Below are 24,229 nucleotides of genomic sequence, written 5' to 3' on the forward strand. Positions count from 1 at the left end.
AGATCATTTCGAGGACTCAGTTTTAAATAACTTATTTATCAAGACTCCTTTGTTCTAAGTGGAGCTAAGCCAACAATAAGCAGAAAATTCACGCTGCTGTTGCAACAGAACTTATATTCAACTACATGCTAGAAAAAATGCTAGAGCAAGCCAAGTCTTTCAAAAGGAATCTTTACATTAGTTCAGCTGTTTTCTGTGAAAACATGCCACAGTGCTGAAAGCCCTGACAATGTGCAACATCCAAGCACCGCTAAGGCAGTATGATCTTCCACTTCCTCTCTGAGAAGGCTTAAAACAAAAAGCCCTCATTCCAGCTCTTTTGGTGTAAATGCAGTGATGCAATGCAACCCTGCTAACTTTAGGAAAGCATGTAGTTAAAAAAGAGCCTGGTTAGGAGAACTCGAAACAAGAAGCTCTGCACCCTTCATGCAAGGAGCAGGAAGCAGTGTCTTAGATGCGGCCTATGGTGAGAGATGCATTTCAAAGAGAGGAGGGTAACATTTTTCTCCTTCTCCCTCAACAGGACCCTTCTTGCATACTCCTGTTCAGCTCCTTCCCCTTCCCAAAACATCACAAGCGCATCCTCCTTTCTTTGCACTAGGTGTCCTCTAGTTTCCTGGATTTGTTTCTGGGAGGGCATAGAGATGATAAACATTTAAGAGGGAAACCGTTTGCCTTCCAGACTTAAAGGTGAAGTTAGTTCTTATGAACGGGTCTAAAACATATTAAGAAAACAAAAATAGACATATCCCGATTGGGTTTAAAGAAACCATCAGGGAAACATTTTCCAGTATAGATGTTTGTAGATATTAGCTGCTTCCCTGAAACACACATAAACAGAAATGTGCGTATAAATGCGTGGAAATTCCACTCTGGGTGATCTTCTGCATTTTCAATATTATAAGTCCAAGGGAAATCTTTAAAGAATTCTCACTCCATCCCAGCTCTCCTTCCCCATTGTGGTTAGGGCTGCTCTGAGCTGTCCCCAAAGACAGCAGCAGGCAGAGAACCGTAACAGGCCCAAGTAAAACATAAATGATGGAGGTATGCCCAGCTCTAAACAGTTATCCACCTGCCTCTGTAGGTCTGGAAAGATGGTGGCACAGGCAGGAGACACAAAGAGTGGAAGAGCTGGGGGAGGAAGAGTTGTGAAACACAAAGATGTCTTCCAGACATGGCATGGCCATTTCACTCAATCTGACCACACAGCTGTGCAGCTCTGCACAAGGACTGGGTCCATCAACACTTCATTATGGATAGGGAGGGGCCCATGTGGCCCCACCCTTCCCTGAAGGAATACTGACGACAGTAGTGGTTTGGGGGGAGGGTGTCATTTTATTCAGTGGTGTAACCACTGGGTAAGTTGCCCTTGATCCATTAAATAACTCCTGCTTAGTCAAGCAAATCTAACTAAACACTGTGGCCCACACACAAAAGTTGTGTGTGTGTGTGTGTGTGTGTGTGTGTGTGTGTGTGTGTGTATGTGTGTAAATATACGTGTAATTTACATACATGTAAACATATGTTTTATATATATATATATATATATATATATATATATATATATATATATATATATATATATATATATGGTTTTCAGTAAAAAAGGAATGAGGCAGATTTGACTTAAATGTATAAATGTATAAAACTGTCCAACAATAAAACGTAAAAAGAATTTTTACTTTTTCACTTAGAAAATGTAGGCAGATTGTTGCGAAAATGTAACTGCTATTAATGGTGAATGACAGCAGGAAAATTACTTTCCATACCAAAAAACCCCCAAAACTATATGCGTTTATGTTAGCTGATAATAGTAGATGTCCTGGTTAGCCTTTATTGTCAAGGTGATATAACCTAGGGGTATCTTAGAGGAGAAGCTTCAGCTTCAGCCTATGTCAGACTAGCCTGTGGGTATGTCTATGAGACATTTTCTTGATTGTTAATTTTTTCAGGAGCGTAAGCCACGATAGGCAGCACTATTCCCTAGGCAAGTGGTACTAGGTTGTATAAGGAACCTAGTTAAGCATAAGAGAGTGTGAGCCAATAAGTAGTTTTTCTTATGGTTCTGCATTGACTTCCTTCGGTGATGCCCTATGACCTGGAAGTATAAAATGAAACTTTCCTCCCAAACTGTTTTATCACAGCAACAGAGATCAAAATGTAAATATCACCTAATAAGGAAATTGGGGGTATTATTTTCATGTTATATTTAAAAGAAAGATACAAAAACATCCGATATTCTTCTATAGCACATGGTTATAATCAGTATTGCCTGTGGATTTTAATTGAGCTAGGTTTGAAAATTTTCCAGTTTGATGTGACCAGGTCCCTAAGTTAACTAATTTACAGTGGCAGCAGATGTTTTTTCAAAGTGTCCAGCAGGGCTGCTCAGGTCTGATCATCAGAATACAGAGGTTAAATGACATCAAAAAAGAGTAAGTCACAGGAGGACCTGACCCTGCAAGGGAGTAACAGACTAAAAGAAGGCAAGAGTGTCCTGGGGAATGAGGAAGAACAGCACACACTAATGAGGCATGGCTTTCCTGAGACAGCCAAGAGCAGGGAAGACTGATTATATTGATGTAACAACCTTCCTTTGCTTTTGTCAAATCTCTTGGATAAGTTGACTTAAGTTGTAACTGTTAACAAGTGGTAGAGCTAGAAGGTATTCCAAAGGAGTCACTCGTGATTGAGAAAGAAGCAGAGTGTACTCTGGCAGATGGAATGGATAAGTTAGTTTGGAGTCCATTTAAACACTACTTGGGTCTAATGAAGGCAACAGCAACCAAATCAACTAAGGAAAAGCTCTTTTAAAAGTGAATAGCACAGTAGTGGGACAGGGGAAAGGCAACAGAGGCAGAAAGATACTGAAAGACACCCTCTCTCAGTGCTCAGAACATTGAGTTTATGCTTCAAAAAATGTATAATGAAAGATAAACTGAATTAAACTCATTTGTGAAAATTTCTCTGGGCATAAACTGAAATTTCACTAGAGAAAGCTAAGTAAGGGCATTCAGGCTGGGTACATTGCATGGATCCAGACCCACTTCCTGTTTTGGTAGAAGGTCTTAGATGGTGAGGAAGAACTTTCAAACACTGGGCTAGAAGTTCTCGAAGCTTGGTGAACATTTCTGTGTGAGCAAGCCAGTAAACAGTATTCCTCCATGGCCTCTGCATCAGCTCCTGCCTCCAGGTTCCTGCCCTGCTTGAGATCCTGCCCTCGCTGTTTTTTATCATTACAGTTTTTAACTGTGGGTGAAATAGACTCTTTCCTCCCAAAGTTGTTCCTGGCCACGCATGGTGTTTCATTGCAAAAAAAATAGTAACACTAAGAAACTGTTTACATGAAAACACGAAGTTTTGGTTCTTTGGTTTAGAACTACATGTGGCAGCCATGTGCTATATAGGGTTAGTTCAGTTGCTTCATATTTCACAGATGATGGGAAAGTCACTCCAGAAAGAGCAAGAACTGAGGCATGACTGCCCACACCTTCACTAACATTAAAACAGGGAGAGAAATTCTCTCATTGGACAAATGGCTGACTGAACCCCACAGAATCCCTTGTGGTCACCCAATGCCACCATAGATCTGAAAGACTGTAAGAGATGGTGTTCTTGGGAAACACAAATGGTTACCAGGAGGAAATCAATTCAGATAGCAATGTTTTCTGCTGATAGAACTTCATGTGCTCTCTCTCTCTCTCTCTCTCTCTCTCTCTCTCTCTCTCTCTCTCGCACACACACACACACAAACTTACAATGAACGAAAGGATGGATGGATTAATGAATGAATGAAACAATTAATTTTTAAGTTATTACTTATGTCTAAGAATCTCTCTTATAATCTTTAAGTAAATTTTTAGTGGAAGATGCCTCCAAAAAGAATTGGCAACCAAGGAACACGCACTTGGGAGGGTTATTATTCAAAGGATCTGAATGTAAGACTGAGGAGGTGTAAGATTGGGAACAACTCTATATGGGGTTCCCTGTTGAGGATCTAAAACACCCTGCCACATCCAGAAGATGCTCATTCAAAGTCAGCTCTTCATGACATCCTATCTCTCCTCGTATGTTGAGATTTGAGGGTTGGCCATAATACTGAATCTGTCACCTGTCTCCTCTTCTGTGAGTGAAGTAGCTTCACTGTGTTGAGAAAAAGAAGTTTCCTTCATCATCAAAGATTTGGGTGTGTCAGTGGCTGTGTTTAAAGAATGCTGCTTATAACATGTCTTAGAGTAGAAGCATCATCTAACATGAATAAGCCCCAGCTCAAAGCTTATCCCTTATATATCACAGAACATCTGCAGCTGTGTTATTTGTGGGAAATGTCAACTACTGCTCTTATGCTAAACATATTTCATATGCCTTGTTAACTTTCTAAGGCTTCCCTACGGGAAATATGTAAACTTCATGATAAGAAGGGCAGGTGATTACATGCTTTAGAAAGCCTCAGAACAGGGCTCAGCCTTCAACCCATAAAGAGCAGTTATACACAGGACACCTTCCACAGATACACTTCTGGGTCACTCACGTGGCCAGCACTATGTCACTTCTTGTCATCTGGTTGCGCACATATGTGTGGATATGTTTTAAAAGAATGCAGCGGATTTTGGGGCAGATATGTGTCAACTATTGTCTTTCCCAACCTATCCATACAGTACATACAGTATGTAAATGATCTGTTTTTGCTTCTGGCTGAAATAGAATTGACAGATACGTGTTTTCATAATTGCCCAGTTCTGCTTCAGAAGGAAATAAATGATGCTGGTAAATGAGAGTGAGACCTAGCATTCTATCCCAGAGACACGTGTGCACATTAGAGTGCTCAGGAATGCCTGAACTAGGAAGTCAATAGCTAGCTGCAGTGTTCTTTCCTCAGCTTGTCTCAGGAGAGAATTTTCTCCATACAAAACACCACAGTGACCCTTATAGAAGACACATGGGTCAAAACAACTGAAGACCTATGAAGCCTGAGCTATATACCAAGACTGCCACCGACAAACCAGTAATCATCTACTTCAAGAGATGGAATTATATTTACATTTTGAGCATGAGTGGAGCTTGATAAGGTTTTTTACACTCCCCTATAAGACAACTGAGTGTGGAACACACGTTATGTTGTAAAGACAGGAAACATTTTAACTGAAGTTATATTTTAATATCTATAGCAACATAAATTTTTAAAGGTTAGATGGAAGGATTTACCTTACCTATAAATAATATATCATATGTGACAATTTCAGTATGTTCTGTTCTCTTCTTATCCCCTACCAGAACCTGAAATTCTTGGCTATCATGTTGAAAACCAACATCAAGGTTAGGAAAAGGCCATAGCAGGATGGGGTAGGAGAAAAGTAATAGTTAAATATTCTCTACACTAAGACTCAGAAATATCAATCTCTTTATACACTGTGAAGGGTTACCTTGTATTACCTTGTATTACTCGGTGGATTTGTGTTTAAACAAGTACAAAGATGCTCCAAAGAGAAAGGGGAGAAGAAGTTGAAGGAGGGCAGACAAGGGGGAAAGAGATGAAAGGAAGAAAGATAAAGGGGTCAAGGAGTGACAGAAGCAAATGAGGAAAAAGGAAGAGGGAAGAGGAAGAGGACAGAGGAAAGAGGTGAAGAGAAGAGGTAAGGAAAACAGAAAGGAAGAGGGGGAGAAGGAGAAGAGGGAAAGAGAGGATGGGGAAGCAAGTGAGAGAAGGGAAGAAAGCATAAGAAGAGAGGGAGAGAAAGAAACAAGGAAGGGAAAAGAAATGAAGAGAAATGGTCAGAGAGAAGGAAGATGAGGGTAAATAAGAGAGAGGGGAGGAGAAAGATGGGTGAAAGGGGAGGAAAAGGGAGGTAAATAGAGAGAAAATGATGGAGGGAGAAAAAAGAGAAGGAGAGGAAGGGAGGAAAAAGGGGAAAGGAGGAGAACAAAGAAGAGAGGGGAAAATCAGGAGAACAGGGAACAGATCAGAGAGAGGAAGGACAGAGAGGGAGAAGAGGAGAGAGGAAGGGAAGACAAAAGGGAAGAGGGAATAGAGGAGGAGGGAGGAAAGGAACAAGTTTGAAGGAAGAAAGGAGATGGGTAGGAAAGAGGAGCTTGAACTTTAATGAAGTTATTCAGGCTTACAGTACAAGAAAATCCAAAGGCAACATTTTAATTACCTATACCATATATATTATCTGTGTATATGAATATGTTTATGTTTTATAAGGTTCCTAAAAGTTTTATCTGTCTTCCTGAAAGCAAGATACACAAGCCAGTGTAGTACATATGAAGATGGGGAACCCATATAAGAAAAGAAAAATGGTGCCCATCACACTGTTGAATACCACCTAACAAGGAGCCAAAGGAAACTAGTGAGAATCCAACTGCTCCCATCAGCTACTCAGCAGGCTGTCAGCAGGCAACAGGGCCAGAAGACGGCTTCTTAGAAACAAAGGTATTGGGCTGGAAGTCTTGCCTCCTTTCATGAGCATCACAGTGCCATCACCACAAGCCAGGTAGTACCAAGTTCACTCTTGTCCTCAGGAGCTGAAACCCAATAGACTAGTGGTTCATGAAAACCAAAGTAGCATCCAGGAACAGACATCATTGCCCACAAACAACTTGGGCAGCCTGAGCAGATCTAACCTAAGACTGTCCGAGGACGTACCAATAGAGTGTGACTACCCAGACCAGACAGAGTAGACTGCAGCAGGAGAATCACATCCATGATAGAAGGTACCCAATAAGGCCCTGGAAAATGAATCCACTCTGCAATCAGAAGCTTTTCAGTCAACCTTGAGCTCTTCTCTTCTCAGCACATATGGAAAGAATATGGAACAGGATCATAGAAAGCTGGCAGGGCACAAGAGAAGTTACTTCCCATATGCATTGCCTCAGGGATGTGGCCAAAGTGACCTGGGATGTCTAACTAAGCTAAACTTCAGAAAACCTGAGGTTTGTCCCAAAAGGACTTCACGGTGACTGCCAGGATGAGACTAGTGTGACAGAAACAACCATGGCACACTACATCTGTGACTATGAGTAAAACCATCCTAGTTGGACAAAAGGGGCAAAGAAAAATGCGCACCACAGAGCAACTGTGAGCAGATCCTAGTTGTTATGTATAGCTGTTACTTCCAAGATAAAACACCCCATCCTGCAGGTGAAGCTGATTAAAAAGCACAATTTTCTAAAGGGAGGTAAAACATCCTGCAGAGAAACACCTTAAAACTCAGGAAGCAAACAACTCAAAGCTTTCAGGAAGTTCCTGAAACTGAGCAGATTTCTTTCTCCCAAAATATGTACAAGTAATTAAGGATGAATGGGACTCGCTCTGGGAACATTTCAGCTGCCTGGAAGAGACTCTTTCTAGCTCTTTGCCGAGCTCCCTCCTCTTGGTTTCCAGATTTTCAAAGATGTCATCCATGCTGGGTAGGTTTTGATGATGCATCTTTGAGTTATTTTTGCTCCTCTAAACAATCCAATGAAGCTCTCTACCTGACCAAGCTGAATTTTGATAGTATCTTCTCCTCAGTTTGCCATCAATTCTCTACCAGAGGTGAACAGACATGTGTTCCCTTCTCCCCAGAACAGTGTCACATGTTCCTCAAAACTAGTAGGCAATTTCTAACATAAAAGTCACACCAGAAAGTCAATTTGAAGATGAGACGCCATCATGGAAAAAGAAGGCACGTGTGATCAGGGGAGCAGACTGAAAGCAAGTGAACACACAGAGCAGTAGCTGCAAAGGCTTTCGAACAGCAGGGAGCAGGCGACTCATTTATGTCTCAACATATTTTACACTGTTGGCTTTGCGAAGAATGAGGAGTGGCTTAAGTGGATACTGAGGAAAATATCAGCCTAGATACAGCACAGACTTGCTGCAGTAGAAATGAAGAATACACATACACTGAGAAAGAGAAATGTTTTAACATGCTAATATCCAGGCAATGGGGATTGTACTGGCTGGCTTTGTGTCAACTTGACACAAGCTGGAGTTATCACATAGAAAGGAGCCTCCCTTGAGGAAATGCCTCCATGAGATCCAGCTGTAAGCCATCTTCTCAACTAGTGATCAAGGGGGAAGGGCCCAGCCCATTGTGGGTGGGGCCATCCCTGGGCTGGTAGACCTGGGTTCTATAAGAAAGCAGGCTGAGCAAGCCAGGGGACAGTAAGCCAGTAAGTGACATCCCTCCATGGCCTCTGCATCAGCTCCTGCTTCCTGACCTGCTTGGGTTCCAGTCCTGACTTCCTTTGGTGATGAACAGCAGTGTGAAATTGTAAGCCAAATAAACCCTTTACTCCCCAACTTGCTGCTTAGTCATGATGTTTTGTACAAGAATAGAAACCCTGACTCTGACAGGGATTAATCAGGGAGGTATGCTGGCTGTGCTTAGAAAGAGTCTACAGCCCAACAGGAAAAGTTTGAACATGGGTCATAATTTGCCATAGAGAAAGGTATACATACAATTTTAGATTTTGGGGGAAAAAAGAATAGCCAGTTGTGATGGTTTGTATATATTCAGCCAAGGGAGTGGAAGTATTAGAAGGTGTGGTCCTGTTGGAGTGGGTGTGTCACTGTAGGTATGGGCTATAAGACTCTCGTCCTAGCTGCCTGGAAGCCAGTATTCTGTTAGCAGCCTTCAGATGAAGATGCAGAACTCTCAGCTCCTCCTGTACCATGCCTGCCTGGATGCTGCCATGTTTCCATCTTGATGAGAATCAACTGAACTTCTGAACCTGTAAGCCAGCCCCAATTAAATGTTGTCCTTTATAAGACTTTCCTGTGCCATGGTATCTGTTCACAGCAGTAAAACCCTAACTAAGACACCAAACAAGGCAGCAGTAGTTTAAGATTTGGTGGCCTTTTATCTTTTCCTAGGACTATATATAATATGGAAGTTCTCAAAGATCAGTATAGATGTCATAAACATGGAAATGATAAGTTTCATCACTAGAAACTGCTCAGATGTTTATGGCCACAAGAGGAAGAAAGGGGTGAAGAAACTGGGAACATCCACAGGGACATCCAGTTTTCAGGGATCACTTTGGAAGACCCCTGGGCAGGGTGGTGGGTGAGGCGAGGAAACACCAAACACTGCATTAAAAGAAACACACCCCAAAATAAGGCTGGAAAGAACTGGGCCCCAAGATACAGATGAGAAGAACCAGGCCCAAAATAATGATGGGTGTCAATGGCAAAACAGAGAAGCAATTTCAGTCTGTCTCAAGGGACCCCCCTCCTATGAAGTTAAAAGCAGGTTAAAGCAAAACACTAAGAAAAGTTGTCACTACTTTGTACTGGGGGAAAAGTTGAGTGGGGGTGTAAACCCTGCTGTGAATGATCTACCCTCAAACCTTGGAGTATTAACAGAAGGAACGTGGGTCCTTTGGTAGATGGATCTAAGCCAATCTTCTTTTTCTTCTCCCACTCACCCACACCTCATCTTCCTGTCTCTCTACTTTCCTTACCCATTTTTCCTAACAGATGAAGAAGCAGTACCTGTGCCATTGTACCGGAACATGAGCCACTAACGGCGTGGACCTCAGACTGTCTCCAGACATCTGTAACTGCCCTTCTGTATGGCAAAGCCATTCGCTTTTTAATCTCTGTCTCTCAAGTTTGCATGGATACAGCAAAAGCCTTGCAGCTTTCTCTGTACAACATGGACGGATACTGAGACTGCGCTGCAGCATTTTTGAGATGGAACATTCCCTTTTCTTTAACAAGACATATTGACTATGAGTAGCAAAGCCCTTCCTGAAGCCAGAGACACACTGACATTTGTATAATTAAGGCCAATTATATAAAACGATCTGGTTTGGAGTAAGGATTCCTTTGATGGAGCCAGCTGAAGGTGGTGATAATTCAGAGACACAAAAGGTTCTAACTGGTGACCTGTGAAACATAGTCATTGTAGCCGAGCAGTTAGTTCAAACACTAAAAGAAGCTATGCTAGAAAGCAAAATTAAAAAGCTCAGAGGCAGCAGCGAGCATGCGCTTTCGACCACAAGTCCTTTGTAAATGCAGGGAAACACATACCCATTTTTCCACATCAACCTGCTGTGGAAAGAAAAAGCCAAAAACAAAACAAAAAAAAATTTTTTTTAAAAGAAACAAAACAGAAGCTCCTAACAATGTTTCCAAAAGCTCTAACAAAGTTTCCCATGGCTGACAAGTCAACTGAATGTGACCCCTGACCCGAAATCTATTTCCCATTTTAAAGAATACACAACAGTGTTCTAACTTTTCATTACCAGCAATTCACCTCAGTGCACAAAAGCAATCTCAGTTAATGAAGCAGCCCCATGGGCATTCTGCTAAAAATGAAGCAGGGCCAGCAAACAGCCCGGTGAACTCAAGGGTGAGCAGACCAGTGATGAGATTCTCAAGCACAGTCTGCCATCTTGATGTTCCAGCCCCTCCCACCAAGCTACACTTAATTATAAAGAACAATAACAATCTGGACTCACGGTGCTTCATGGTAACTTCCCTCCCACCAGAAAAGCAAATTTTTTCTTACCTCATTCTTTTGAGTATAACATAAAATTCCATAATTGGAAAAACACAAGTATACTTTGTCAAGTAATTCTGATATGACACTCAGATCGATTTAAATTATTTTTATTAGCAAAACGCATGGTATTCTCATCATAGTGTGACTCTTCAAAGGAAATCAAATAGGTGACATTAGTACACCCTCATCGTAAAAAGAAAAACAGAAAGCAAAAATCACATGTCAACTAGAATGCCATTTAGAATGTTCTTAGATTCCATTCTGAAGGAGCACACTCCATTCTAAAAGTAAATCTCCACCACTCGCCCCTGCATTAGAATGTATGGTGTGTGTCCTGTGCAAACAGATGTTTACTACTTACTCTTCACACATAAATCTTCATGCATGAATTACTTTAATTCTTTTTCTCTTTATAAAATTTCATCAATCAGATAAAGAGCTAAAGCCATGTAAAAGGAAATCCAGGATATGGCTAAGTATCCCCATGTCTTGTAAGCAACATTTGTTAAATGTTATAAAATGATGTCAAGACTGGGCTTGGTGGCACACTACTTTAATCCCAGTACCCAGGAGATAGAGAGGCAGCCAATCTCAGTGAGTTTGAGGCCAGGCCAGTCTACATAGTGAACTTGAGGCCAGCCAAACCTACATAGTGAGACCTTGTCTCCAAACAAACAAATGGAAATTAAAAACTTAACCTAAATAAAGTCCTTACAAAATGCCAAAGATCTTTTATCACAGAGCATCCTGGATGTCTAAGGGATGTGTTTAGTTGCCAGAGCAACCTGCTCCAAGGCATCTCACTCCCTTGCACTCTAAGAAAGTGTACACTGCTCTTCTGAAGGTCCTGAGTTCAATTCCCAGCACCCACATAACAACTCACAAATTCCCAGGGTCTTCTGGTGTGCAGATGTACATATAGACAAATTACTCACACATAAAAAAATAAGTTATTAATTTTTATATAAAAAATAAAGTCACCTTCTTAAAGAAACAAAACAAAAAGAAGAAAGAAAGTATCATAATACAATTCAATTCTTTATTAAGTAACAATGAAAATTTGGTTCAGCTGTCGCAGACTGTCCTGCTTCCAAATGAACAAATCTTACATTACAAGAAAAAAACCATTATTTCTTTTCCATATTTACCAGGAAATTTTTAATGATATAAGTAATTATCAAAATACATGACATCATCATGGTCACATTCACACAGCACACAGGTTTGTATATACCAGAGCAAAAATAAACACTGTGGGAATTATCAGAAGACAGACTTGGGGATTGAGTCATCATTACCTGTGGCCACAGTTTTAACAATTATACATCAGGAGTTGGTGGGAACGACATGACCCATCCTCTCCCCAAATAGCCAGAGACAGACGCTTAGCAACAGCAAGCACTAGGCAGTGAAGAGTCAGCTATACACACAAGACAAGGACCACAGGGTTGTAACAACACACAAGCCAGGCAGAGTGATTTCATGACACGGCTCTTTAGAGTCAACATTAACCACTTTTTACAATTCCTGCAAATACTGAGAAGGGAAAAAAATTTTTTTTCATGGTGGTTATCAAGAAATTCACACACTCGAAAAATCTCCAAAAACTTCATCAGCAGCTACCGAATTCATAAAAACATAGGAGAAAGAATGGACATTTTTCTAAGAACTTATTATATTGGGGGAAATCATTATTTTGTTTCCTTTTGTAAGACAAACTTTCATATAGCTCAGGCTTGGACTGGAATCCAAGCATGACCTTGGATTTCTAACCCTCCTGCCCCACTTCCCGCATGCTGGTTTTACAGCCTGATTAGTTTACTCAGGAATGGAGTAGAGTCCAGAGCCTTGTGTTTACTAAGCTACATCCCTCGCTCTGATTATGTGGAAGTTTAAAGAATATATTAATCCCATCATGCTAGCAAAAATACTATAATATTTGTAGCAAATTATACTGTTTTATGGCATGATCATTAATGAAAAGGAGCAACTTCATTTTTAAAACAAAACAACATTCTCTTGGGAGAAATGCTCACTTAAATGTCAGCATGATTAGCATAAGACACAGCCAAAAATACAAAGTAACTCATGCTGAAATTGGTATCCGTTAAAGGGAAAAAGACCAGATAACTCCTATACCATCTCTATTTTGGGTTTACACTTTAATTACAAACGAAGGCACAAAAAGATGGAAATCGCATGATCTTCCACAGTTTGTTGCTGCTTCTTCTTGGAATTCTCTATGTCATGTTGTTTGAGATGGTGTTGCCCAGTTAGTTATTCTTCCAAGTCAAACACTCCCTTCTCAAGAGGAGGCGGGTCCAAAGAATCAGGAAGCTAGTGAAACTCACGAAACACAGAAAGCCAGGAGACTGAAAGGCCCTCTCCCTGCACAGTGTAAAAGGTTGCTGGGATGAAAGTCCCAGAGAGCTTCCTGCAAATCTACACCCTGTCAACTACCCACCCAATGTACAGTAACAGTTACTATGACAGTTGTCATCTTAAAGCAATGGTTGACTGGCTTGGGTTTTCCTTACCAGTGTGCCTGTCTTACTCAGTGTATAAGCTCTATGTGTGATCACTGTTTGCCTTACAACCAGGCTGTTTCCTGCCCTATTACTCCTCAGCCAGTATCATCCATGCTCCAGCCATGCACATACATTGTCAGGCTACTGTTCTTATTTTTCCTGTAATTTAGTGGGCTCAACAGCATATATTTGTCAATCAAGCAACAGAAACGGTAGCACTTAGGCATTCTGCATGCTCAACCTTCCTAGCCCCATTTGGAAATTTTATTCTGAACGTTCTATTCACTTACATTTTGTTTTATTGCTACATCTTGTCATTTTATTTGTATCCTGTTGGTCTCCTGGTCTTTTTAAATTGTAATCAAAATGTAACTTGCAGAAAGAAGGATGTATCTCAGTGGCAGAGTGCCTGCCTATTATGTGCACAGTTCTTAGCTTGATCCATTATCCACACCACACCTGCCCCCAGCAACTATATGACAGAGAGAAGGGAAGAGAAACGTAGGGAAAGAGAAGGGAAAGCAAGGGGAGGAAGAGGAGGGAAGTGAAGGCAAGAGAAGGAGAGAAGAGGGAGGGGAGGAGAAGAAAGGGAAGAGATTGAAACAATTTGCATTTTGTAATTTTGCCTATGAAGGCGCACAATTAGCAAATGCTTTTTGCCATATTTAGAGAGCAGAAAGCCATCCCCACAATCTAAATTCAGAACAGATTAAATCCCGATGTGTTCTTAAGTCTATTCTCTTCATTCTTCTCTTTTATGTTAATCAAATATTTTGATTTCATTTCCCCTAATGGCTGCTGAGTACACCAGTCTTTTCCACACTAAAGATTACTTAGGCGTTGATGGCATTTAATATTCTAATACAAATTAGTAACTTCAACATGCTCCAGAAAGAGCAGGGCTTCTTTTTTTTTTTTTTTTTTTTTTTGGTCTTCCCACATTTTGTGTTGTCTTCGTATTCATTTCAACAGCAGGTATGTATTTAGTCTTTTTATTTATGTGTACATGTGTTCATGTATGAGTTTATGTGCACCACATGCATGCAGGTAACTGTATCAGCTCCCCATCGTACGTGGATACACCAGTACTAGGAACTGAACCTGGGTCCTCTGCAAGAGTGGCGACTGCTCTTAACTTCTCTTAACTTCTCAGCTCTCTCTCATACCCCACAGTATGTATGTATTTATCTCTCATACCCCACAGCACGTATGTATTAAACCCCAAGTTTCTGGAAGTGTTCGGCATACCTCAAAGTACTTCTTTTGTGCTTGGATTCTGGCTCCACATCCTTAGCTACCTTGGAAGTTTCCATTGTCTCTGAAACATATTTCTTATATAACTTAATAGCTCTCATTAGAGTTAAAAACATTCTAAATTAGTCATTTTTAAATGTTCATAGTTAAAGGCCTTTTAAATTTTTATCCCCAAGTTCCAATACTGGTCAATTGCTCTCTGGAAATAAAAATACTGATTTTTTTTTCCTCTCTAGATGTTTCCTGCAGTGTCTGACTAAGATGAGAAACAATGTAAAACAAACATTGCTTGGGTTTGTAAGGTTTTTTCCCTGTAAAACTTGCTTTGTATTGTATGTGGACTCTGTAATACCAAATATTTGTTAAATGATCAAACTGCCAATCAACACAGAACCAAGAGAAATCCACACGACTATGTTAGAACGTTAATACTTAACACAGTTCAAGTTCAGCAGTGAGTTCCCCCGCCCCAAAGAAAAAATTCCAATTCTTACTGTGGATCTTCTGTCTAAGGCACAATGGCAGGCTTCAGCATGCTTTCCTCAACTCCTGGATACAACCACCATGAAGGAACCTTCCAGCTCTCCGTTTGAACTCATCTTTTAAACAGATATGTGTGTTGATGGGTCTGTGCTCGAGAGTTCAGATGCCCAGCAAGTTCAAAGCAGCAAGTCAGATCTCCTGCAGCTGGGGTCACAGGTAGTTATAAACCACATCGTATAGATGCTGGGAGCTAAGCTACAGTCCTCTGGAAGACCAGGATCACACTCTCTCAGGGCTGAAACCTCTCCACAACCACTTCTTTCCCATAGTGGTATGTATTTCCTTTTTTAAAAAGGTGTATTTACTTTTATATGTATGGACATCTCTTCTGCATGCATATCAGTGTACCAGAGGTATGCTTTCTACCCATATACCATACCAGAGGTAGGGGATGATCCCCAGGAACTAGAGTTAACAGATAGTTATTAGTCATTGTGTGGGTGCTAGGAACCAAATCTAGATTCTCCACAAGAGCAGCTACTGAGCCATCTTGAGCCTCTTAATACCTACTTACAAATGACAGAATCCGAGGGTCCTGAGACCTCAAATTGAGGCCTTTCAAGTGTTTCCAGGAATAGGCCGAGTAATTCCAAGATGGAAAATGCAAAGCAGTAAATGAGAACAGACGGACACGGCATTCTTGTTAGAGAGATTACAAACACCAAGAGATTACAAACACCAAGGCCATAACCGCCCCTGAGAATAACGGCTGTGGTGTGAATTTTTCAGCTGCATGAGACTGCAAAGTTCTTTCTGCTGTCAGTTTGAGGGGGAAAAAATTACCATAAATTTAACTAAGCAAATGAGGCCACAAAAGCAAGTCCAGTAATTTGCTGAATTATATGCATTAGCCCAACTTTTCTTTTTGCTCTGCTTTGGATTAAATGGCCCACAATGTTTCCATTTTGCCAGATCTGTCAGTTAGGACTGGTCAGCTCTCGGGAGTCCTGGACCTTCACATGTGACCTAATTCAGCAAAAAGTACTCATAATTTCTATTCGGCAACTTATTTTCCCCCTCTTCAAGCTTAAAGCCAGCAACAGAACACTGAGATCTCCTCAGGTATTTCTCTTGTCGATTCAGGAACAGGACTTTATTGTTGTTTAAATGATCCCTGAATTTGTCGGGAAATGTATATACTTTAAGCTCTGACTTGCCAACACATCCTCTTATAAAGCAAAGAGTATGTCAAAGTGGTTCTTATGTGAGATTTCGTGTTAACAAATTCAAATGGCTGGTCCCTAAGTTAATAACAGGCAGCTGCTGGGTGGGCAGTTTATCAGAATTACTAAGCACAATTAAATGCTACAAGGGATCTCATATGAGACAATTAAAAAAAAAACTAGAAGAACATGAATAATGTGTGGAGGGAAAAATGCAGACACTTAGGATGGACCTCACTGGGTGGTGATACATTTCTATAATGAACAATCTTTGCTATTTGGGGGATAAAAATAGACATACTTGTGTGGCAGAAGGCTTAACTTTGAGTCTCAAGGCTGGGACTATGTATGAATTTAATGCATTTTAAAAGAGTTGATAACCAATGCAAAGGAAGAGAATCATCAGCCATGGATGATGATAGGTCTACTACTTAACTATTAGGAGAAAGATCCTAGGTATTAAAGAAACTTCAGGTCTACTGTGAATACCCCTAGATGTCGCAAAAAACAAAACAAAACAAAACAAAAAACACATCCTTAAACTCTAACTCTATAAACTGTGAAAAAATGGTGTGTGCAGAGGTGAACAGTGGTTTTAAGGTAACTGCTGCCTTCTTCCATAACTCCTGGCCCCCCGCTTTACAACTAGAGACCTCCATGTGCCAACAAGGGCAGATCCGCCATAGACCAGAAGATGACTTGTGAATTCACAATCACAAGAGTGTCAGATGTACACCAAGAGTCAAGACCCTCAGGCATTCCCAGAGATTAGGGCATGTGTGTGAAGCATGTGGGGACTTCAGACTGTGCACCAGGGTCACAGGAGTAAAAAATACCCCCTACCATACTCATATGTGACTGTCTACAAAACATAATTAAGATGAGGAACTAAACCTCTAACTCTGGTTATCATGTTCCTCTAAATAAGTTCTTCTAAAGAGCTTCCACCAGTCTAAGCAGAGCTAACTAGTAGCTATCAAATAAAGTCAAGAAACTGAAAAGATGCTGAAAACCCATCTACCCACTCAGTACTAGTCTAACAAAAATCCTGGCAAGTTATAAATGCTCTCTTCCTTCAGGAATCTTTGGGCGCAATGTTTAATTATCACAGCAGCAGAATAGTAAGTAATACATCATTAGATCATCATAGGGATTAATCCCATTGTTCATTTGCTAGGAAGAAGCTATATATAAATATATAATAATAAGTAAATATATTCATAGTGTAAGTACACAAGAAGTCTGAGAAAAAGACCAAATTGGACGATTCTAATCAAATCAAATAAACTATATATTTAGGATTCATAATCTAAAACAGCCTGTAACCCTGCCACTGTGATGAAATTACACACCGATTAAATTGACCTTCTTATTGAGTTTGATGCTGGAGTCTGTGAACTACTTCAGTCAAATGCAGACTCATGTAGCCTTTCCTCCTGAATATAAAGAAAGCAATGTCTACAGACAAAAGACGCACTTGCCAACCACAGGTTTACAAATTCTATACGTAACAAGAAAGTGGGCGAGGTTCAGGAAAGGCATGCAGCTGGAGGCGGTTTAGGGAATTGTACTCCCATTTAAAATTCCAATTCCAATTCTGTGTATGAAGGGAAAGGTATGTTCCCATACATGGGCTTTTAGACACATCAGGGAATGATACATCTCTCAGGAAAATTTCAAGTTACTAGTGTCCTGGGTTCCTCCCTGAAATGACTGTCTTTAATTTTACTTGAGAGGGATGTTCCGGAAAACAGATGTAAACAGAACCCAGCCCCTCAAGACAGTGTAAGTTCGAGTAGACATTTGAGAGTAGACCTTTCTCATATAAAGAGGCAGTGACGGAATACTGGCTACTATGTAAAGTGTGAGTCCATTAAGCATTTCATAGATAGGAGGGTGGACTGGAGTAGGCCAGGCTGGGTACTGGGAGCTTCCCCTTGCATTCCGGAGCACTGAATGACTGTGATGACCACTATTAATTGTCAGCTTGAGTAGACCCAGAGTCACCTAGGAAACAAGTCCCCAAGATCAACTGTAGAGGGTTATAATCATCAGTATTTGGCCTTTGAATGGGGTGGGGTAGTTGTCTTAACTAGATTAAATTAAAGTGGGAAACTTGCCTTTTGGGGGTGTCACCATCCCGTGGCTCAAGTCCTGGACTGAATACAAAAGTGAGCTGAACACTAGCGTTCATTCTTTCCTGCCAACTGTGGACATAAGCTGACCTTTCTCCCTGCCTCTGTGCCTTCCCTGCCATGGTGGGCTGTACCACCCTGAGTCAAAATAGACCCTTTCTCCGTTAGAGTGCTTTTGACTGATGCCTTTACATGGTAACAAGAGCTTTAACTAACACGCCTGATTACACTTACCTCAGCCCCAGCTCACGGGAACTAATAATTATGTGAGTTCTAGAAATCTAAGACGGTAGCAATGTTTTCAGCCACCGAATGACAGTGGTGGTCATTTGTTCCGAGAGACAGAAGAAACTAAGGACTGAAACGTGTGGCTATATTCGCTGAGCCAAGTAAAATGATGTAATGATCCAGATGTGGTTATATTTGGTCCACAGTTCACAGATGCTTTCTGCTGGAGGAGGAGGAGGAGGAGGGTAGATAGACAAAGCCTCACTGTCCTACTCCACAGAGAAAACATACAAATGCATGAACACACCTGAATGCCTCCCCTGTGGGGAGGCGTGTCCTGTGTCTGTCACAGATTTAAGTCTCAAGACTTCATGGGGGAAATGCTATTGTTTTGTCTCACTCCGGAGATAAGGAGAATATGGCTCAGAGAGATTGCTCCGTGGCCTGCCCGGGTTTGGACTTGAGGAGCCTGCTGTCTAACCCTGGCACTTGGTCACTGTAAGACACAGTATTAGACTCCCTGAATCTCACTTTTTGTTCTTGCACAGGTACAAGAACATTTCTCAGTGCAATTATTTGTCGAAATTGGTGCCTCAAGGCTCAATCCATATACTCATAAAAACTCATTTACGGGGCTTTGATCTTTTTAAAATGTAGTTTTGAAAATTCATTTGACAGTGAATTCAGCGAGTAGCCTTTTGATGCACCTTTGAGTGTTCTCAGAGTGCACGGCTCAAAGAGATACGGTTTTATGAGACTAAAACTTAAAATTTATTAATATGTCACATTCTACAACTCATTTTTCACACAGAGGCTACAGAACCAACTTACATGTGCTATGCCTGCCAGCAGGTGAGCCACTGGACTGTCCCTGTCCCTTTTCTTAAAAGAAAAGGCTATTTAGAAACAAGCAATATGCTTATAGTTTCATATCACATAAACTATTTTAGTAAATGGAACCATTCATGTGACTTTAAAAATACCTCTGAACCAGGCCTAGTGGCTCTCAACTATAATCCTAACACCTAGGAGTCCAAGGCAGGAGGATTTCTGTGAGTGTCTATTATACAAAGGGATTTTTTTCCTCAGAAAATAAAGAATACTGATAAAAAATTATATATTCTCATTCTGAAGTTTCACTTTCTACAGGAATTCTAAAGAACAACATGAAAATTATTCCTGGAAACAAGTTTGAGATTCTCTCATGCAAGTCATTTTAATAGTCATCCTAACTGTGTGGCAGGTGAGTTTAAATTAAGGAAACAGTCAGAGTGAGAAATAAGAAATCCTACATGCTTCACACAGTCCTCACAGAGCACTGGACCAAAGTCCTCTTCTCCCATTGATGACAGAAAATGCTATTCTCTGCTACATATGTGGCTGGAGCCATGGGTCTCTCCATGTGTGCTCAATGGTTGGTGTTTTAGTCCCTGGGAGCTCTAGAGGGTTTGGTTGGTTGATAATGTTGTTCTTCCCATGGGGTTGCAATCTCTTTCTGCTCCTTCAGAGTTCTTTCTTTAGCACCTTCATTAGGGACCCCGTATTCAGTCCAATGGTTAGCTGCAAACATTTTCAACTGTATCCGTATGATTCTGGCAGAGCCTCCTAGGAGGCATCCATATCTGGCTCCTGCCAGTCAGCACTTTTTGGCACCAGCAATACTGCTTGGGTTTGGTGGTTGCATATAGGGTGGATCCCCAGGTGAGGCAGTTTCTGAATTATCTTTTCTCCAATCCCCACTCCTCTATTTGTCCCTGTATTTCCTCCCGTGAGTGCTTTGTTCTATCTACCTTCTAGGAAGGACTGAGGCATCCATATTCTGGCCACTTTGCAGCGAGTACTAACTCTTCTACATCCAAAATCATTTGTTCATTACTCAAACTTGATGATGAAGACACACCTTCCCTCTGAGGGGAAGACAAAGCTAAGGTATGGTACTTCTGGGGATCCTCAAGCCCTTCCTCTGAATGCTGTGCTAGAGCAACACCCACAAGCTGACCTACAAAAGCAACCCACACTGGTGAGTTCAGAGGAAGACAAGAACTAAGAGCCACAGAAAATCCAGGACTTGCAGAGGGAAAAGAGGAAAAGAAGTGTATGTACAGAAGTCAGAAAAGAAAACTAAATCCTTGAGCAAGATGCAGTGGGCCCAGCACAACAGAGGCACCTCCTGCAGCCTCACAGGCTCTCTCTGTCCTCAGCATCATCAGGCATCTGTGGGCAGCGGCTTATTGCCTTTTACTGTCATGTTTCTCTGAATAGCAAACACTAATGAAATTCAACAAAAGATTACATGTATCTCAGATCTCTACCCCTGTTTTATCACACAATGAACTCTTTTACCGCTGTGGATGAAATAATCCAGATTCTTTTGGTTTGGAGAGGTATTATGTGGCTGGGAAAAGAGGATATGCATCTGCTGAGTCCAAAAGACTCATTTCCCATAAAGCCAGCAGCACCTGCCAATTACACAGTCTAGCCCTGAGCTGATGATATATACATCCCAAAGGGGAATAGGACCATTAAAGGGGGGACCAGCTACCTCTCTGTTGGGGGAATAGTCACTCCCCCAAGGAGGCTTCCTAACCTAGACCTCCTCAAGATCCATTATGATATACCCCAAAGTGTTCACACCACCCCTAATATCCTGTATGGGACAGTGATTCTCAATCTTCCTACTGCTGTGACCTTCTAATACAGTTCCTTATGTTATGGTGACCCCAACTACAAAAATACTTTCATCACTAATTGATAACCGTATTTTTACTACTGTTGTGAATTGTAATGAATCTGTACTTTCTGAGAGTTTTAGGTACCCCCCCCCCGTGAAAGTGTCATTTGATTCCCAAAGGTTGTAAACTGATGCTATAGTAGGCTCCTACCACAATCTACATCCCAGCTAATGCTGTGGCAGCCACATGGGGCTTTGAGGAATGCTGGCCCAGCTCCTCACTTGGATGTCTACTTTATCTGCAGTAGAAATGTTCTAATTAGAGAGAAATTCAAAATTCGACTAAGCAAAAGCATTGTGTGTGTGTGTGTGTGTGTGTGTGTGTGTGTGTGTGTGTGTATCCAGAATTAGAATTCTAACTATCAAAGGTTAAAAACACAACTCCCTGGGCACTATTTTAAATAGTTTCCTCTGGGCATGGGACAATCAGAGATTGCCTAGTTCAACCACATGGATTCAGCTTGCCCAAGAGTTAAGTTTATAAAAAGCTGCTCTGCAACATAAAAATTTAATTTAGGGCAACTGAGGTAAGCCAGGGTTCACAGCAATGGGAAATAATGTGCAAATGCAAACAGCTGTTTAGAATTTTGTTTTTAAAGGCAGGTTCAAACTTCAGAATTGGTATGCCTCTGTGATACTTAAAAGCCTCAAGAGGCTGCCCCAGAAAGAAACCAAACTCAACAGAAATTTCACCTTCTCATAACCCCACTGCAAGAGAACGGAAAACCCTGATCAAGGAAAGATAAATTCTAAAACACTTGATACATGCTGATATGGGAAGTTTGTACTTTATAGTCACCAAATGTGACTTTTAAATAGTATAAAGCCTGTGACGTGTCCGAGGGCGGGTAAAAATGGCTTTCTGTATAACTGAATGAAGTCACTATTCTTTCCCGCACTTAGCCATTATGTTATAACTTTTCCTCTTCATCATATTTGTTTTTTTTTCTCGGGATCTATACCTTGTATTGGAATTGTTAGACCACGTGATAGTTCTTTGGGGAATCTTCAAACTGTCTCCAACAATCATGACAGAAACCCTTACTCCTACCAACACTGTGCAAGCACACTCCCTCACCGAATCTGAGATTCAGTTTTTAGATGAACTACATTTGTTTCTGAAGAGCAGAGTATTGTGAGATAGGCGCAGAACAGCCACGCTCATACTCACACGTCGACCAAGAAATGGAATCATTCTTGGTAAGGCTTTTGGTTTTCCATTTTATTTCCAAAGAATTCCAAACAAATATAAAACTCTCAGGCCAATAGCCGTAAGTGGTTTGTCCAGACTGGTCACACATATATCTCATATGTGAAAACCAAATTTAGAATTGATGGGGGAGAGAACAAAGTTTTAAGATGTGTTTGAAAACCTTAAGGCTAAAACAAATGTAGCCTAACTGATTAGTCACTAATTAGTCATTAGACTTAATGACAATATTTTTTAAATCTCTTCATTTATACAAATGGAGAAAAAAGCTAAACAATAACAACACCTAGACAATGGTGGCAAAAAATGTGTCAGGTGAATTCCTGGAAGCAACTAGTTTTTTGGACTGTGAAACACCTTGGTAAATGGGAAGGTGTGGGGTGGCCATTTATCTTCCTGGTTATCTAAAAACTTTAATGAGCTGATTAAGAACAGCTAATACTCCAAAAAAAAAAATATAGGAATCCTGTGTCTTCCAGAAATTTTTTTTAAATAATCCAATATGCTTTCAAAAAATATCGCTATTAGGAGACAGAATAGGAATTTTAATTTTCACAAGATGGTTTTGCTGTTTTCAAAGTAACAGATTACAATTTGCCGGAGCTACTGCTGTAATTTCATTACTTAAAATACAGAAAGGTGCCATGAAACAGTATTAGTTACAAAGATGCTTAGGGATGTTACTTGGGGAAGGGCATGTGAAGAGGACACAGAGCTCAACGATAAACAACCAGGCACAAAGCTAGCAGTCAGACTGTGATAAGGGCACATGTAAGGAAACACACAGACTCACAAACTACACACATAAGCCTGAAGCAGCTGGAGGCTACATTAATTTTTTATGTCTTTAAGATGCCCTAAACCTGCTGGATAAAGTAGAAATCAAATATAAGGAACCCGCATGAAGAAGCCACTGACTTAGAAAAAAAAAAAATCACAATACCCAGACAAGCAAAGATTCACACACTTACGTTCAGGGGAAAAACCACAAGTCTACAGAAAATGGGTACTCACCCCTTCTGACTTTTCCACCGTGTTGGCCAGCATCTCCTGCAGAGCCCGTACTGAGAGGGACTGCTCCAGCACAAAGGTGCAGATGGACAGGTCTGGGGGTACATTCTGTGTGAGGAGAGAGAGGAAGAGCCATCAGGAGGACATCCTCCTCAAGCCTGCAGCCAGGCAAATGTCTAATGCTTCCCGTGCCTTGTCACCGGTCGCCTCTCACCGTCTTCTTTCTATGCAGGATGCGTTGTGCTCACTGTTCAGACCTTACTGCGTGTCTGTGGGTGTATGTGTGCATGTGCTTGTGTGTGTGCTGGGGCGGGAGTAATGCATGTGCACACTGGGGGTACAGGTCAGAGGTCAGCAAAGTGTCATTGCTCACTTGCTGTCTACGTCTTAAAAATTATTTTTAAAATAAAATCGCTTTACTCTAATCAGTGCACATTTAAAAAATGTGATGCAGTTGGTTTAAGGTAGCTTCACTGAGGGTTTCACTCTGTCACTACTGATTTTTTTTATGTTTTTTCTTTTTTAATGGTTAATATTTTAATATAGAAATTTGAACTCATGTATTCCCCCCTGAAAAAAGAAAAAAAAGCTATAATGAAGTTAAAAGTATAAAAATATCAACTTTTGATCCTTTTAAGATTTAGTTATTCCCGGGTGAGTTTGCTCCCACCTTTAATCTCAGCGCTCAGTAGGCAGAGGCAGGAGGACTCCTAAGTGAGAGGCCAGGCTGGGCTAGAGAGAGAGTTCCAGGATGGTCAGGGCTACTCAGAGAAACCCTGTGTCAAATCCTGGCGGGGAAAATTTTAGTTCCTATTTTTACGTTACTTATACGAGTATTTTTCCTGCACCTATGCATGTTATCATATGTGTACCCGATGTCCTCAGAGGTCAGAAAAGGAAATTTGATCCTTGGAACTAGAATTAAGGATG

At 41.0% G+C, this 24,229-nt stretch overlaps 1 protein-coding gene across 1 annotated transcript in view; it reads right to left on the reverse strand.

Moving 5' to 3' along the window:
* RYR2 (ryanodine receptor 2) overlaps positions 1-24,229 on the reverse strand; it is a gene marked incomplete at both ends in the record, with an annotated part of 539,514 nt that overhangs the window by 329,029 nt on the left and 186,256 nt on the right. Inside the window, 2 exons of the mRNA XM_080918509.1 lie at positions 10,022-10,042; positions 23,303-23,407. Coding sequence (XP_080774635.1) covers positions 10,022-10,042; positions 23,303-23,407 — 126 coding nt within the window. The remainder of the gene's footprint in view (positions 1-10,021; positions 10,043-23,302; positions 23,408-24,229) is intronic.

This window comes from Micromys minutus (assembly GCF_963924665.1).
Source record: "Micromys minutus genome assembly, chromosome: 6".
Lineage (NCBI taxonomy): Eukaryota > Metazoa > Chordata > Mammalia > Rodentia > Muridae > Micromys > Micromys minutus.